The sequence below is a fragment of the Bubalus bubalis genome, chromosome 6 (assembly GCF_019923935.1).
Source record: "Bubalus bubalis isolate 160015118507 breed Murrah chromosome 6, NDDB_SH_1, whole genome shotgun sequence".
NCBI lineage: Eukaryota > Metazoa > Chordata > Mammalia > Artiodactyla > Bovidae > Bubalus > Bubalus bubalis.
This window is the reverse complement of record NC_059162.1, coordinates 11,636,942-11,650,246: the sequence shown is the minus strand read 5'-3', so window position 1 is coordinate 11,650,246 and position 13,305 is coordinate 11,636,942. Positions and strand designations below refer to the sequence as shown.

The window sequence follows — 13,305 nt, the reverse complement described above, 5'->3', positions numbered from 1 at the left end:
CCAGTACTTTGGCCACCTCATGTGAAGAGTTGACTCATTGGAAAAGACGCTAATGCTGGGAGGGATTGGGAGCAGGAAGAAAAGGGGACGACAGAGGATGAGATGGCTGGATGGCATCACTGACTCGATGGACTTGAGTCTGAGTGAACTCCGGAAGTTGGTGATGGACAGGGAGGCCTAGTGTGCTGCGATTCATGGGGTCACAAAAGTCAGACATGATTGAGCGACTGAACTGAACTGAACTGAAGTTTATTCTTACCTGTAGATGAAGCTGTCAAACTGTTTACAAAAATATGCATAATTTTACACTCCCACACCAATATGTGAAGGTTTCAGTCTCTCTACATCCCTACCAGCACCTTTTAGTGTCTGTCTGGTAGCTCAGTGGTAAAGAATACACCTGCCAATGCAGGAGACTCAGGTTTGATCCCTGTGTTGGGAAGATCCCTTGGAGAAGTAAATGGCAACACATTCCAGTGTCCTTGCTGGGAAATTCCATGGATAGAGGAGCCTGGTAGGCTACAGTCCATGGGTTTACAAAGAGTTGGACACAACTGAGTTACTAATGATCTTAAATGCATTTTCATATATCTATTATGCACTAATAGAGTTTGATGAAATATCTACCAAAAGTTGGGCTTTCGAAGTGGTGCTAGAGGTAAAGAATCCACCTGCCAATATAGGAGACATAAGGGAATGTGTTCGATCCCTGGGTTGGGAAGATCTCCTGGAGTAGGGCATGGCAAACCACTCCAGTGTTCTTGCTTGGAGAATCCCATGGAGAGGAGCCTGGAGGGCTGCAGTCCATAGAGCTGCAAAGAGTCAGACATGATGGAAGTACTCAGGTGTGCTACTGAAAGTCTTCACCCATTTTTTAAATGCCATGTTTCTCTTATTACTTAATTGTAAGTATTATTTGTTTATTTTGGATACAAAGCCCATCCGATATGTTTTGCAAATATATTTTTCTCTATGTGTGATGTTCTTTTATGTTTTCATAATGATGCCTTTTGAAGTGTATATCTTCTGACTCTCAGTTATACCCATTGTCTATATGTCTAACTATGGACAAGTGTGATACTTCTAGATCACTGAATATTTAGATTAAGCTTTGAAGTCATAAAGCATACATTATACATTTTACTTTATTCCCCACAATTATTTTGGCTATCTTGATTCCTTTCTATATACTTTTCATGATTAGTTTGTCAATTTTTATAGAAAAATCTTCTGGGAGTTGATAGGAATTATCCTGAATCTATAGGTCTATTTGCTCAGAGTTACCTCTGAGCTAATGGTATTGAGTGTTCCAACCCATAACATATATACCTCTTCATTTATTAAAATCTTATTTAATTTTCCAACAATGTTTGGTAGTTTTTATGTACGTGTCTGCCACCTCAACTGTTGAATTTAATTTTAAATATTTTAAAATTTTATTTTTCTCTTTAGGTTCGAGATGATCAAACCTTACTTGGAAAAGTCTGTGGCAATGAAACCCTCTCTCACATTAAATCCATTACTAGCAGTATCTGGATCAGGCTTAAAATGGATGCTTCTGTTGTCAGAGCTAGTTTCAGTGCTGTTTATCAAGTGGGTAAGAAAATTTAATTTTTAAATGTCTCATTTGCATGATTGTAACATTTTCATTTCTTGAAATATTTTAGTCATTCTGTGTCCTCGAGTGGTAAGGGGAAAATTCTAATAGTAAGGTCACATTGCATTATATCTTTTTTTTTTTTAATTTTATTTTATTTTTAAACTTTACATAACTGCATTAGTTTTGCCAAATATCAAAATGAATCTGCCACAGGTATACATGTGTTCCCCATCCTGAACCCTCCTCCCTCCTCCCTCCCCATTCCATCCCTCTGGGTCGTCCCAGTGCACCTAAAGAGAAAAATAAAATTGATCTGTAATCCTAATCAAGAAACTAATCAACAAAGAAAAAGAATAAAAAAGAAAATGAGTACAAATACAAAAAATTTAAAATGACAAAGGTGATAAAAATACACAGATTCTGAATAAACTTGTATAATAATTTTAGGTACAACACTATGTTAATATAGTTGAATGTTTGAAATGTTTATCGCCCCAAAAATCTAGATTACTAAAATTTTCTCAAGAAGGAGAAAAACAGAATCTGAGTAGATAATAAGTCATGGATAAAACTGAAAATATTACAAATAATTAGTTTCCCCCAAAAAAACCTTCTAGAAGATGTTCTACATGGTAAATTAAATTAGACATTAAAGGAAAAGACAATTCCCATACATAGTTTGTTCTAAAGAACCCTCAAACATGGAACAATTCCCAAATAATTATTCTCAGAATCATCTCACCAAAGCCCAACACAGATAATACAAAGGAAAACTACAAGTAGATCTCATCTATTAATATAGATACAAAAATGGGGAGGGAGAAGGGAGGAGGGTTCAGGGTGGGGCACACATGTATACCTGTGGTGGATTCATTTTGATATTTGGCAAAACTAATACAATTATGTAAAGTTTAAAAATAAAATAAAATTAAAAAAAAAAGAAAAGAAAAAGAAAATTTTTAATTCAAAATTCTTATATAAATATTTTAAAATATTTTAATTTAGGGTTAAGGTATTTAATTAATAGACTAAACGATTGGAATTCTTCAGAGCACATCTAGTAGAAGACGGCCCATAGTTTATTAGAAAAATTCTGATGAATTTAAAGATGAACAGGAACTTAGAGACACTTGTAAAATAATCTAAAATCTAAATAATGTTTCTAGATTTTTATGATTTAGTTTTATTCTGTGATTTTTTTCCTCATATTTAATCTTTCCAAAACATTCAACCTTGTATTAGAAATAGACAATCCTTTTTTGCATCATTTTCCCCCGGACTACATGGTACAAAATTATATTTCTCAAGTTGAGTAAAGACTATAATGAATACAACCATCATAGACAGTATTGAGAACAAACATACGTGATTTAACTTGTGAGAGCTGAAATATGTAGCAGGTACACTAGAAACTAATAGCCATGAGTGTTTATTGTGCCATGGGAATCAGCCAGTATGCCTTATAGAGGGAACAGAGGATGCTAGTCAACTTGCATTATAAGAACATTTTCCTTATTTGTATATAATTTTCACAGTCACATAATTAATAATAGCATAGTTTTTCCTTTGTGTGATGCACTATAATTTTAATAAATTAGGATATTTGTATTCTAGTATGGGCTAGATATAGGGTTTAATTCATAGCAATTGATTCTCCAAACAAGAAACACTGTTCTCATTAGATAATCCACATATTCACTCAAAAAAAATCTCAGTTGTCCAGATAAAAAAATTTAGGGCACATCAGTTTCAATAGTTTGAAATGTCTTGTTTCAAATCATATGGCTTGAAATCAATAGAGTTGAAATTTAAAATTAATTGTTTAGTATTTGCTGCTCAAATGTTATAATAAAATATTAGATACATGTAAGTTTTGCATTATGACCATTGTAGAGTTGGTTAACTGAAATATTAGGGCCACTTCTGCCTCTCCATACCATTATGTTCCTCTGTATTAGCAAATGAAAAGATGTTATTATTGCTTAAGTTCATTATTAAAAAAATTAATCCACTGAAACAACAAATCACTATAAAAACAAAGGAAAACTACAAACGAAAAGTGTAATATATTTAATTTCTAACTAACAGAATAAAATTCTAGTACTAAATTTTGAAGAAAATCTACAACTTTGATAGTGTCAACCAATGTTATTTTCACTGAAAAATCCATTTTCTTTGGATTGAAATCTTGGTCCTCATTTAAAATCTAGTTCAAGTTTCCTTTTCTTTCTTCTCAAATTGTTTATTCCATTTTTTTCCCAGAAGAAATAAATATTTGTCCTTTTGGTATACATGATTCTTTATTCAAATTCTTTTAATAGATCTGATTCATCATTTTATTTTCATTTTTATCTTTCTACCTACTCACTTTTACACTTCCATAAATTATCAATTTATTCATCTTGATTTTTCTACTTTTCATAGAACCTGGTACATGGTGCTATATGGTGAGTACTGGGGTTCTAGATAGGATGCTTCTAATAACTTCACATCCCATTCTCTCTATCCAACTAGAAAAGCAATCTTTAGCCAAATTTCATTTTGAGTATTGTGTTTTCCCTTGAAAAAAATATTATGCTTTTCTCTTTTTGCCACATGCATCTTTAAAAAAGGAACAGGTATTAGATAATTTAGCATGTAGATTGATTTGCAGTTCTTCTGAAATAGAAAAGAAAAAGGCAACAGTGGTCTTAGTCGTTGGAAATACTATCCATATCATGATTGAACTGATGAAAAAACAAAGAAATTTTCATGCCTTTGACTTCTTCTATGACTTTCCTAGTTAATTTTTCAATTTTTCATTAGATTACTTGGTTGCCACAGGCATTCCCAGAACTCTTTTCAGTGCAGTCTTTACCTCCTTGTTCCTGAGACTGTAGACAAGAGGATTAAGTAGGGGAGTAACCACTGTGTAGGTCACTGCCACCAGCTGGTCTTTGTCTGAAGCAGACTTGGATTTGGGCCGAAGGTATATGATGGAGGCACAGCCATAGTGGACAAAGACCACAGTGAGGTGTGAGGCACAGGTGGCAAATGCTTTCCTCTTGCCCTCAGCCGAGGGGATCTTCAGGATGGTGTTAACAATGAAGCCATAGGATATGAGAATTAGCAGAAAAGGCATCATGATTACCAGGATGCTGAGGCTGAACAGAGCCAGTTCTTTTACATGAGTGTCTGTGCAGGCTAACTTAATAACTGGTGCCATGTCACAGAAATAGTGGTTGACCCTGTTTGGGCCACAAAAATGCATGCCACATATGAGATTGGTGGCCACCAAAGCAATAAAGAAACCTGTGACTGTTGACAGAGATACCAACCCCAAACCTAGCCTTTTGCTCATGATGAGTGTGTACCTCAGAGGGTGGCAAATTGCCACATAGTGATCATATCCCATCACAGCAATGAGAAAGCAGTTGGTACATGCAAAGCCAAGGAAGAAGAAGAGCTGGGTGGCACAGGCTATGAAAGAGATAGTCTTGGTGGCTGAAAGCAGGTGGACCAGCAGCTGAGGGATGATGACAAAAGTGTAGCAGGACTCAGAAAAGGAAAGGATGAATAGGAAACCATACATGGGAGTGTGTAAAGTCCTGCTGAAGCAGATAACAGTCATGATGATAGCATTGGCCATTAGGATGGTCAAGTACAGAAGGAGGAAGATGACAAAAAGCAGCACTTGGAGCTCCTCCAGGTTAGAAAACCCCACCAGGATGAACTGTGTAACCACAGCGGTTTTATTGAAACCTTCCATCTGAATAACTTCCTTTTGTGAATGAGTTTGGAGAGAGAAAATGGTAAGTATCTTTGTACAAAGAATATTCCCCCAATGCCTTCCCTTTAAGAATTATATTTTCAGACCTAGAGTATTGAAAGATCTCTCTCTCAACCTGTCTAAACATACATATTCTTTTTGATAATTTAAAAATATTATCCTCCAAAATAGGAGAATGATTAGCTATATTATAGAAATATACAAAGATTGAAAAAGGCAACCATGTGATATTACCAAAGAGTATATAAGAACATTAAAAAATTCTCCTAGTATAATAAGAGGAAAAGCAAGACACAAAACCATATTTATAATAAGATTAGAACTGATTGTGTTTGCTTTCTGATATATTTTCTAAATATTTAACAATAAGCTTTTAAAATTTGATGATCCTAAATATACTTCACTTTTATGTAGGCTAGAATATTTCCATCTCTTTTTAGCTACTATCCAAACACAAGAAAAACTTGCTACTTCCAAAAATAATGCTATTATTTTAAAACAATTGCTTTAGAAGCATTCACATTTCTGAATTCAGCATGCCAATTATAACATCTGTTTGCTCAGAAGATTATTGGTAGCTTGATATGCCTGTCCTCTGATAACTGGCAGTCACAGTAGATGGCCTGCTGGGGTGGGGGCAGGTAGGGAAAACACAAGTCAGTGACCAAATACAACCAGTGAGCAGCTACAATAATAAAAGCAAGCTTAAGGATTAATATTTTTTTAAAGTTCAGCAACAATTCTTGTTTGAGAACAGTCAGACAATCCAAGTCATCATTTGATATCTCAGAAGGCATGTTAGAGGAGTTGGGATAGGAGTGGTGATTGAAGAAAAAGGGGGATTTCTCATTCTGTGATTAGTAAACTCATTTCTAATATTCCCTTATGAATAAGGCTATTTATGGCACTTCTGTTTTTAGAGACTGATCAGTCACTTCGTGGTGGCAGATTTGCCTCTGGAAATGTACCATCTCTTCAACTCTTTCTCCGTATCACACCCTTGAAAATTTTCTACCAGTTCATAGTTCAGTTAAAACATGAAAGAAAGCAACTCGGAAAGCAGTTGTAATTGCCTGTTGAAAGCAAAAAAAAAAAAAAAAAAAAAAAAAAAAAAATTCAGGACTTACTAACATTTCCTTCACTTAATTTTATATAGTGTAATTTAATAGTAAGTGCTTTCATTTAGGGAGATGTTGTTATCATGTGTAAACAATTTTATTGCAAAATATGATCAATATCTATTTTGTAATAAAATAACAAAAATCCATTTTAATTTCATCTTTATTTCTAGCTTGTTAGGCACTACGGTACTCTGGGCTTTTGAGATGACAAAGACAACTTTGGTGGATACCCTCATCCATGGGCTTATGTCATTTGCATTGTTTACATGTATCCTTTGGTTTCCATATCTCCTATTCTTTTTTTTTTAATTTTATTTTATTTTTAAACTTTACAAAATTGTATTACTTTTGCCAAATATCAAAATGAATCTGCCACAGGTATACATGTGTTCCCCATCCTGAACCCTCCTCCCTCCTCCCTCCCCATTCCATCCCTCTGGGTCGTCCCAGTGCACCAGCCCCTAGCATCCAGTATCGTGCATTGAACCTGGACTGGCAACTTGTTTCATACATGATATTACACATGTTTCAATGCCATTCTCCCACATCTTCCCACCCTCTCCCTCTCCCACAGAATCCATAAGACTGTTTTATACATCAGTGTCTCTTTTGCTGTCTCGTACACAGGGTTGCTGTTACCATCTTTCTAAATTCCATATATATGCGTTAGTATACTGTATTGGTGTTTTTCTTTCTGGCTTACTTCACTCTGTATAATAGGCTTCAGTTTCATCCACCTCATTAGAACTGATTCAAATTTATTCTTTTTAATGGCTGAGTAATAATTCATTGTGTATATGTACCATAGCTTTCTTATCCATTCATCTGCTGATGGACATCTAGGTTGCTTCCATGTCCCGGCTATTATAAACAGTGCTGCGATGAACATTGGGGTACACGTGTCTCTTTCCCTTCCGGTTTCCTCGGTGTGTATGCCCAGCAGTGGGATTGCTGGATCATAAGGCAGTTCTATTTCCAGTTTTTTAAGGAATCTCCACACTGTTCTCCATAGTGGCTGTACTAGTTTGCATTCCCACCAACAGTGCAAGAGGGTTCCCTTTTCTCCACACCCTCTCCAGCATTTATTGCTTGTAGATTTTTGGATCGCAGCCATTCTGACTGGAGTGAAATGGTACCTCATAGTGGTTTTGATTTGCATTTCTCTGCTAATGAGTGATGTTGAGCATCTTTTCATGTGTTTGTTAGCCATCTGTATGTCTTCTTTGGAGAAATGTCTATTTAGTTCTTTGGCCCATTTTTTGATTGGGTCATTTATTTTTCTGGAGTTGAGCTGTAGGAGTTGCTTGTATATTTTTGAGATTAGTTGTTTGTCAGTTGCTTCATTTGCTATTATTTTCTCCCATTCTGAAGGCTGTCTTTTCACCTTGCTAATAGTTTCCTTTGATGTGCAGAAGCTTTTAAGGTTAATTAGGTCCCATTTGTTTATTTTTGCTTTTATTCCCAATATTCTGGGAGGTGGGTCATAGAGGATCCTGCTGTGATGTATGTCAGAGAGTGTTTTGCCTATGTTCTCCTCTAGGAGTTTTATAGTTTCTGGTCTTACGTTTAGATCTTTAATCCATTTTGAGTTTATTTTTGTGTATGGTGTTAGAAAGTGTTCTAGTTTCATTCTTTTATAAGTGGTTGACCTGTTTTCCCAGCACCACTTGTTAAAGAGATTATTTTTAATCCATTGTATATTCTTGCCTCCTTTGTCAAAGATAAGGTGTCCATATGTGCGTGGATTTATCTCTGGGCTTTCTATTTTGTTCCATTGATCTATATTCCTGTCTTTGTGCCAGTACCATACTGTCTTGATAACTGTGGCTTTGTAGTAGAGCCTGAACTGCACTATCCCTGTTACAATTTTGAAAATATTTCTGTCCTGAACTTTCTGTATTCAAAAATCTTAATCTATTTTTTATTCTCTATCAATATTTGTTTTAATTTTTCTACCAATGCAGCTACTTTAATGCTCAGTATCCATCATAATCAAACTAGCATAGACAATGTATAGAGTCAGTAGGAAAACTGAGGCCAGGATAATGGAGGGAAGGAAGGGAGCAACAGGAATGCACCTTGAATCTTTAATAGCCAAAAAGTGTTAGGGTGAAGGAAAAGAAAAGAGACCATCTCAGGGATTTCACATTATCTTGTAGTCTAAGTCATCCAGAGCCCTAGTCATTTTCAATTTTGAGAGTCTGGTTCAAAAATTCAGGAGAAATCAGACTTACTACCTGCAGCACTCAACATCATCAAACTTGTTAGCTACTTTAATGGCTATAAAATACAGAGAGTTGTTTGATGTGACACACTGGGTACATTCACTATTCATTCTGCCATGGTTCCTTCAGTTAGAAGGAATCTCCACAGTCCTGCTAACGTAATCCTTTTCCTTTGCATCAGACATGGCAGAAAACAAGAGGTTTTATGTAAGCTACATCAGTTTGTCCTTCACAACCCAGTTGATAGCACAAGTGTTTTGTCTCCCTTCTGCAGTTAATGCAGGGGCACTAAATACCCTCTCCTGAGCAGTGACCTGTGAACATTTTTATCTCTGCATTCAATGTAAGGAGCTGAGCTCATCTCCTTATGTGTTTGGCTCTCTCTAGATTATAAATATTTTATAGGCGGGGCAATATTTTTTATTAATAGCTGAATTCTTAGAATGTAGTATAGTTTCTAGTTTATCATGGGTTAAAATTTTTTTGACCCCAATAGAATATAAAAATAATAAATAATATGCTGAAGGAATAGAGTCAGTACCAGAATCCAAGTTTTCTAACTTGTATTTTAAGGTAGAATCACATTTTATTTCTATACCATCTCCCATATATATATATAAAATACACATAGGCATATTGAGATTAATTTTGGAAGGAAATAAAATATTGCCTGTTATTTCCAGAAGTAGGACAATCATGGGTAGTTTTATTTCCTTACATTTACTTTTTATGTATTTTCAAAATTATTTTTCCCAGTTTTATTAAGATATAATTGACAGATATCACTGTATGTCTTCTAACATTTAAACCACTTCCTTCCTATCACATTTTATGTCATTTATTCTTTACCTTGCTGGAAGAGTATCTGCCCCTCACTTTTTCCAAGAGACTAAAACATGATCTCAATCTGCTTGTTCAAGTAAAACTCATTTTACCATTTCTGAATTTTCAAGAATAGTCCAATTTTAATTACCTAATGTTCTTAAATTATAAAATTTTATACTTGAAATTTATTATTTCTATGCCTTAGATTAGGAGCATTAAAAAAAAAAGAACAAAGGGAATAAGAAAATTGGTAAGTCAAAGATATGGTGCTGCTGCTGCTGCTGCGTCGCTTCAGTCGTGTCTGACTCTGTGCAACCCCATAGACGGCAGCCCACCAGGCCCTGCCGTCCCTGGGATTCTCCAGGCAAGAACACTGGAGTGGGTTGCCATTTCCTCCTCCAATGCGTGAAAGTGAAAAGTGAAAGTGAAGTCGCTCAGTCGTGTCTGACTCTTAGCGACCCCATGGACTGAAGCCTACCAGGCTCCTCTGTCCATGGGATTTTCCAGGTAAAAGTACTTACTGGAGTGGGGTGCCATTGCCTTCTCCAAAGATATGGTAAATACATTCAAAGATTCAAAGATGGGAAAAAACAAGAAGACGTTGCTTAATTTTATCACAGTTTTGTGAATCAAACTTCTTTCAATTTCCTGCTAAATCATGAGCTTCTCTTTCAGTGATTCAAATAAGAATTTAGTTATATTTAAGGAAGGCTTCACTCTTGGCCCCAATCATAGTACTGCTTTTATATTTTCTCTCATGCTGTTTCACATACTTATATAGATTGTTGTTTTCTATATCCAAATCCCTGTTTTTCAGTATACCTTCTCTGGCAACTAGCATCCATATAAATGCTCTTTCTCTTCATAACACTTGGAGATCTTAAAATCATACTGGTATGGAGTATGGGTTAGATACCATCTTTTGTATTTTTAGAATTAATTTATACCTCTTATTTTCTACCTATCTATCTAACTATCGTCCATTTATCTATATCATATCCCTCTGTAGATTGTTTCTTTGGGGAAAGGGACCCATAACAATATATCCCAAATGATCTGCTGCCTCCACCACAGTTTGGAACACATAACAGACTCTAAACAAAACATAATAACAAATAATGGCATTCTTAAATTCTCCCTAGCTTCTCCTTTAATTCTTCTTTAGTTTTCTCATCTACTATGATTTTTATCTAGAATGTGTTCTTTACTCTTTTACTATGATCCATATTATTCATAATATTTTTATTATTCCCCAAATTATTTTTTTAAATAAACCTATGATGATGAGCTTTCTTGCCCCCTAGTTACTTTTATTGTTTGATTTCTCAGTTTTTTAATTTCATATATGGCATGGTATATGTGTATATATGTTTCCATTTATGTGTATATGCAGACTTAATAGGAGTAAAAATCTTGTTTTAAGAAAAATAGCATATATTTTTGTTAGAAAAACTGACTCTGGTATAGAATCTTTTTCATAATACTAAAAACTATGATGCAAATGCATTCAATCTGAAATCCTTGGTGGAAAACAGTTTCTTCTTCAGGTAGTAACTGATAGAGAGATTACACTTACCCACTTATATTCAAATGATCAAGGAAGTTGACATATGACTTTAGTTTTGAGGACTCACAGTCCTGTAGGTCTTTTGAACGTGGAAAGAGGCAGCAGTAGAAGTTTACTTGCAAAAGTAATGTCATCTGTCCTAAAGGAGTAAATGGTTGGGAAAAAATGTGCTGAAATATTTAATAATGGGTTTATTTGGACACGTAGATGTTTTAACCTTTTTAAGTCTTAAATAAGAAGCTGAAATTAGCCCAGTCTCTATTCATATGTCAATTCAGAGTCTGTAATTAGGTTGGAGAGTATTTCTAGCCTTCTGGGATTCTAAGAACTGGGGTCCTCTGAGACAAGGAGAGCTAAAGCAAAAGATAAATGACTAAACTTGGACAAGAACATCTTATCTAATATCAGAAGAGAATAATATAGATTGAAAAAAACTCTATGTGGGCAAAGCATGAAAACTGTAAATAAGAATTCTTTTGGCATAAGGGTAATTAACCTCCAATTAAAATAAATAAATTTATATCAAATGAATAAATGCATTAAAAAATAATAATAAACTTAAACTAGTTCTGAACATGTTTTCAAAATATTTCTGAAAATAATAATACCTATCAACAGTATTTCACTTTGTGTTTTAACAAAGTTATTTCTTAAATAAAAAAAAAAAGAAAATTTATAAAACACTGATATGCCAAGAGAAATCAAGTTCACCAACCTGCAGATTTACTTGAAGGTTGATTTGATAAAGCATAAGACATGGAGGCAGGGATTGGTGAATGTAGCTATGTTTGACACTTTAGGGGATTACACTGGTAGGCTGTGTCTTGCTTCTATACCCAATTTGTTATTCAGTCACTAAATCATGTCTGATTCTTTGCAACCCCACAGAGTGCAGGATGCCAAGCTTCCCTGTCCTTCACTATATTCTGGAGTTTGCTCAAATGCATGTCCATTGAATCAGTTATGCCATTCAACCATCTTATCCTCTGTCATCCCCTTCTCCTCCTGCCCTCAATCTTTCCCAACACCAAGGGCTTTTCCAATGAGTTGGCTCTTTGCATCATGTGACCAAAGTATTGGAGCTTCAGCTTCGGCATCAGTATTTCCAATGAATATTCAGTATTGATTTATTTAGGATTCACTGGTTTGATCTCCTTGCTGTCTAAGGAACTCTCAAGAGTGTTCTCCAGCACTACAATTCAAAAGCATCAATTCTTATTTATGGTCCAAATGTCAGATTGCACATGACTACTGGAAAAGGCATATACTAAATAAAAAGTCAAACAACTGGATTTTTAGTTCCCTTAAAAGAATTATTATAAGGGAATGACTTTTATTCAGTGACCAAGTGATACAAAGATAAATAAATTACATGAATCCATCTGATGTAGCAGGGTAGCAAAACTGTGTGTAATAAGAGGCATACTGAAGCATGTGTCCATACTATTTCTGTCCTTTATCGAGACCATCTTTGCATGAAATGTTCCCTTGGTATCTCTAATTTTCTTGAAGAGATCTCTAGTCTTTCCCATTCTGTTGTTTTCCTCTACTTCTTTGCATTGATCGCTGAGGAAGGCTTTCTTATCTCTCCTTGCTATTCTTTGGAACTCTGCATTCAGATGCTTATATCTTTCCTTTTCTCCTTTGCTTTTTGCTTCTCTTCTTTTCACAGCTATTTGTAAGGCCTCCCCAGATAGCCATTTTGCTTTTTTGCATTTCTTTTCCATGGGGATGGTCTTGATCCCTATCTCCTGTACAATGTCACGAACCTCTGTCCATAGTTCATCAGGCACTCTATCTATCAGATCTAGGCCCTTAAATCTATTTCTCACTTCCACTATATAATCATAAGGGATTTGATTTAGGTCATACCCGAATGGTCTAGTGGTTTTCCCTACTTTCTTCAATTTGGACTGTGAAGAAAGCTGAGCGCCAAAGAATTGATGCTTTTGAACTGTGGTGTTGGAGAAGACTCTTGAGAGTCCCTTGGACTGCACGGAGATCCAACCAGTCCATTCTAAAGGAGATCAGCCCTGGGTGTTCTTTGGAAGAAATGATGCTAAAGCTGAAACTCCAGTACTTTGGCCACCTCATGCGAAGAGTTGACTCATTGGAAAAGACTCTGATGTTGGGAGGGATTGGGGGCAGGAGGAGAAGGGGACGACAGAGGATGAGATGGCTGGATGGCATCACTGACT

The 13,305-nt window shown here is 35.4% G+C and overlaps 1 protein-coding gene across 1 annotated transcript; it reads right to left on the bottom strand.

Annotated features, from left to right (window-relative positions):
- Positions 1–4,406: 4,406 nt before the first annotated feature.
- Positions 4,407–5,348, bottom strand: LOC102410917 (olfactory receptor 10T2). Its single transcript, XM_044945471.2, has one exon. It carries the CDS (start codon positions 5,346–5,348, stop codon positions 4,407–4,409), a length of 942 nt encoding a protein of 313 aa, XP_044801406.2.
- Between the last annotated feature and the right edge of the window lie 7,957 nt (positions 5,349–13,305).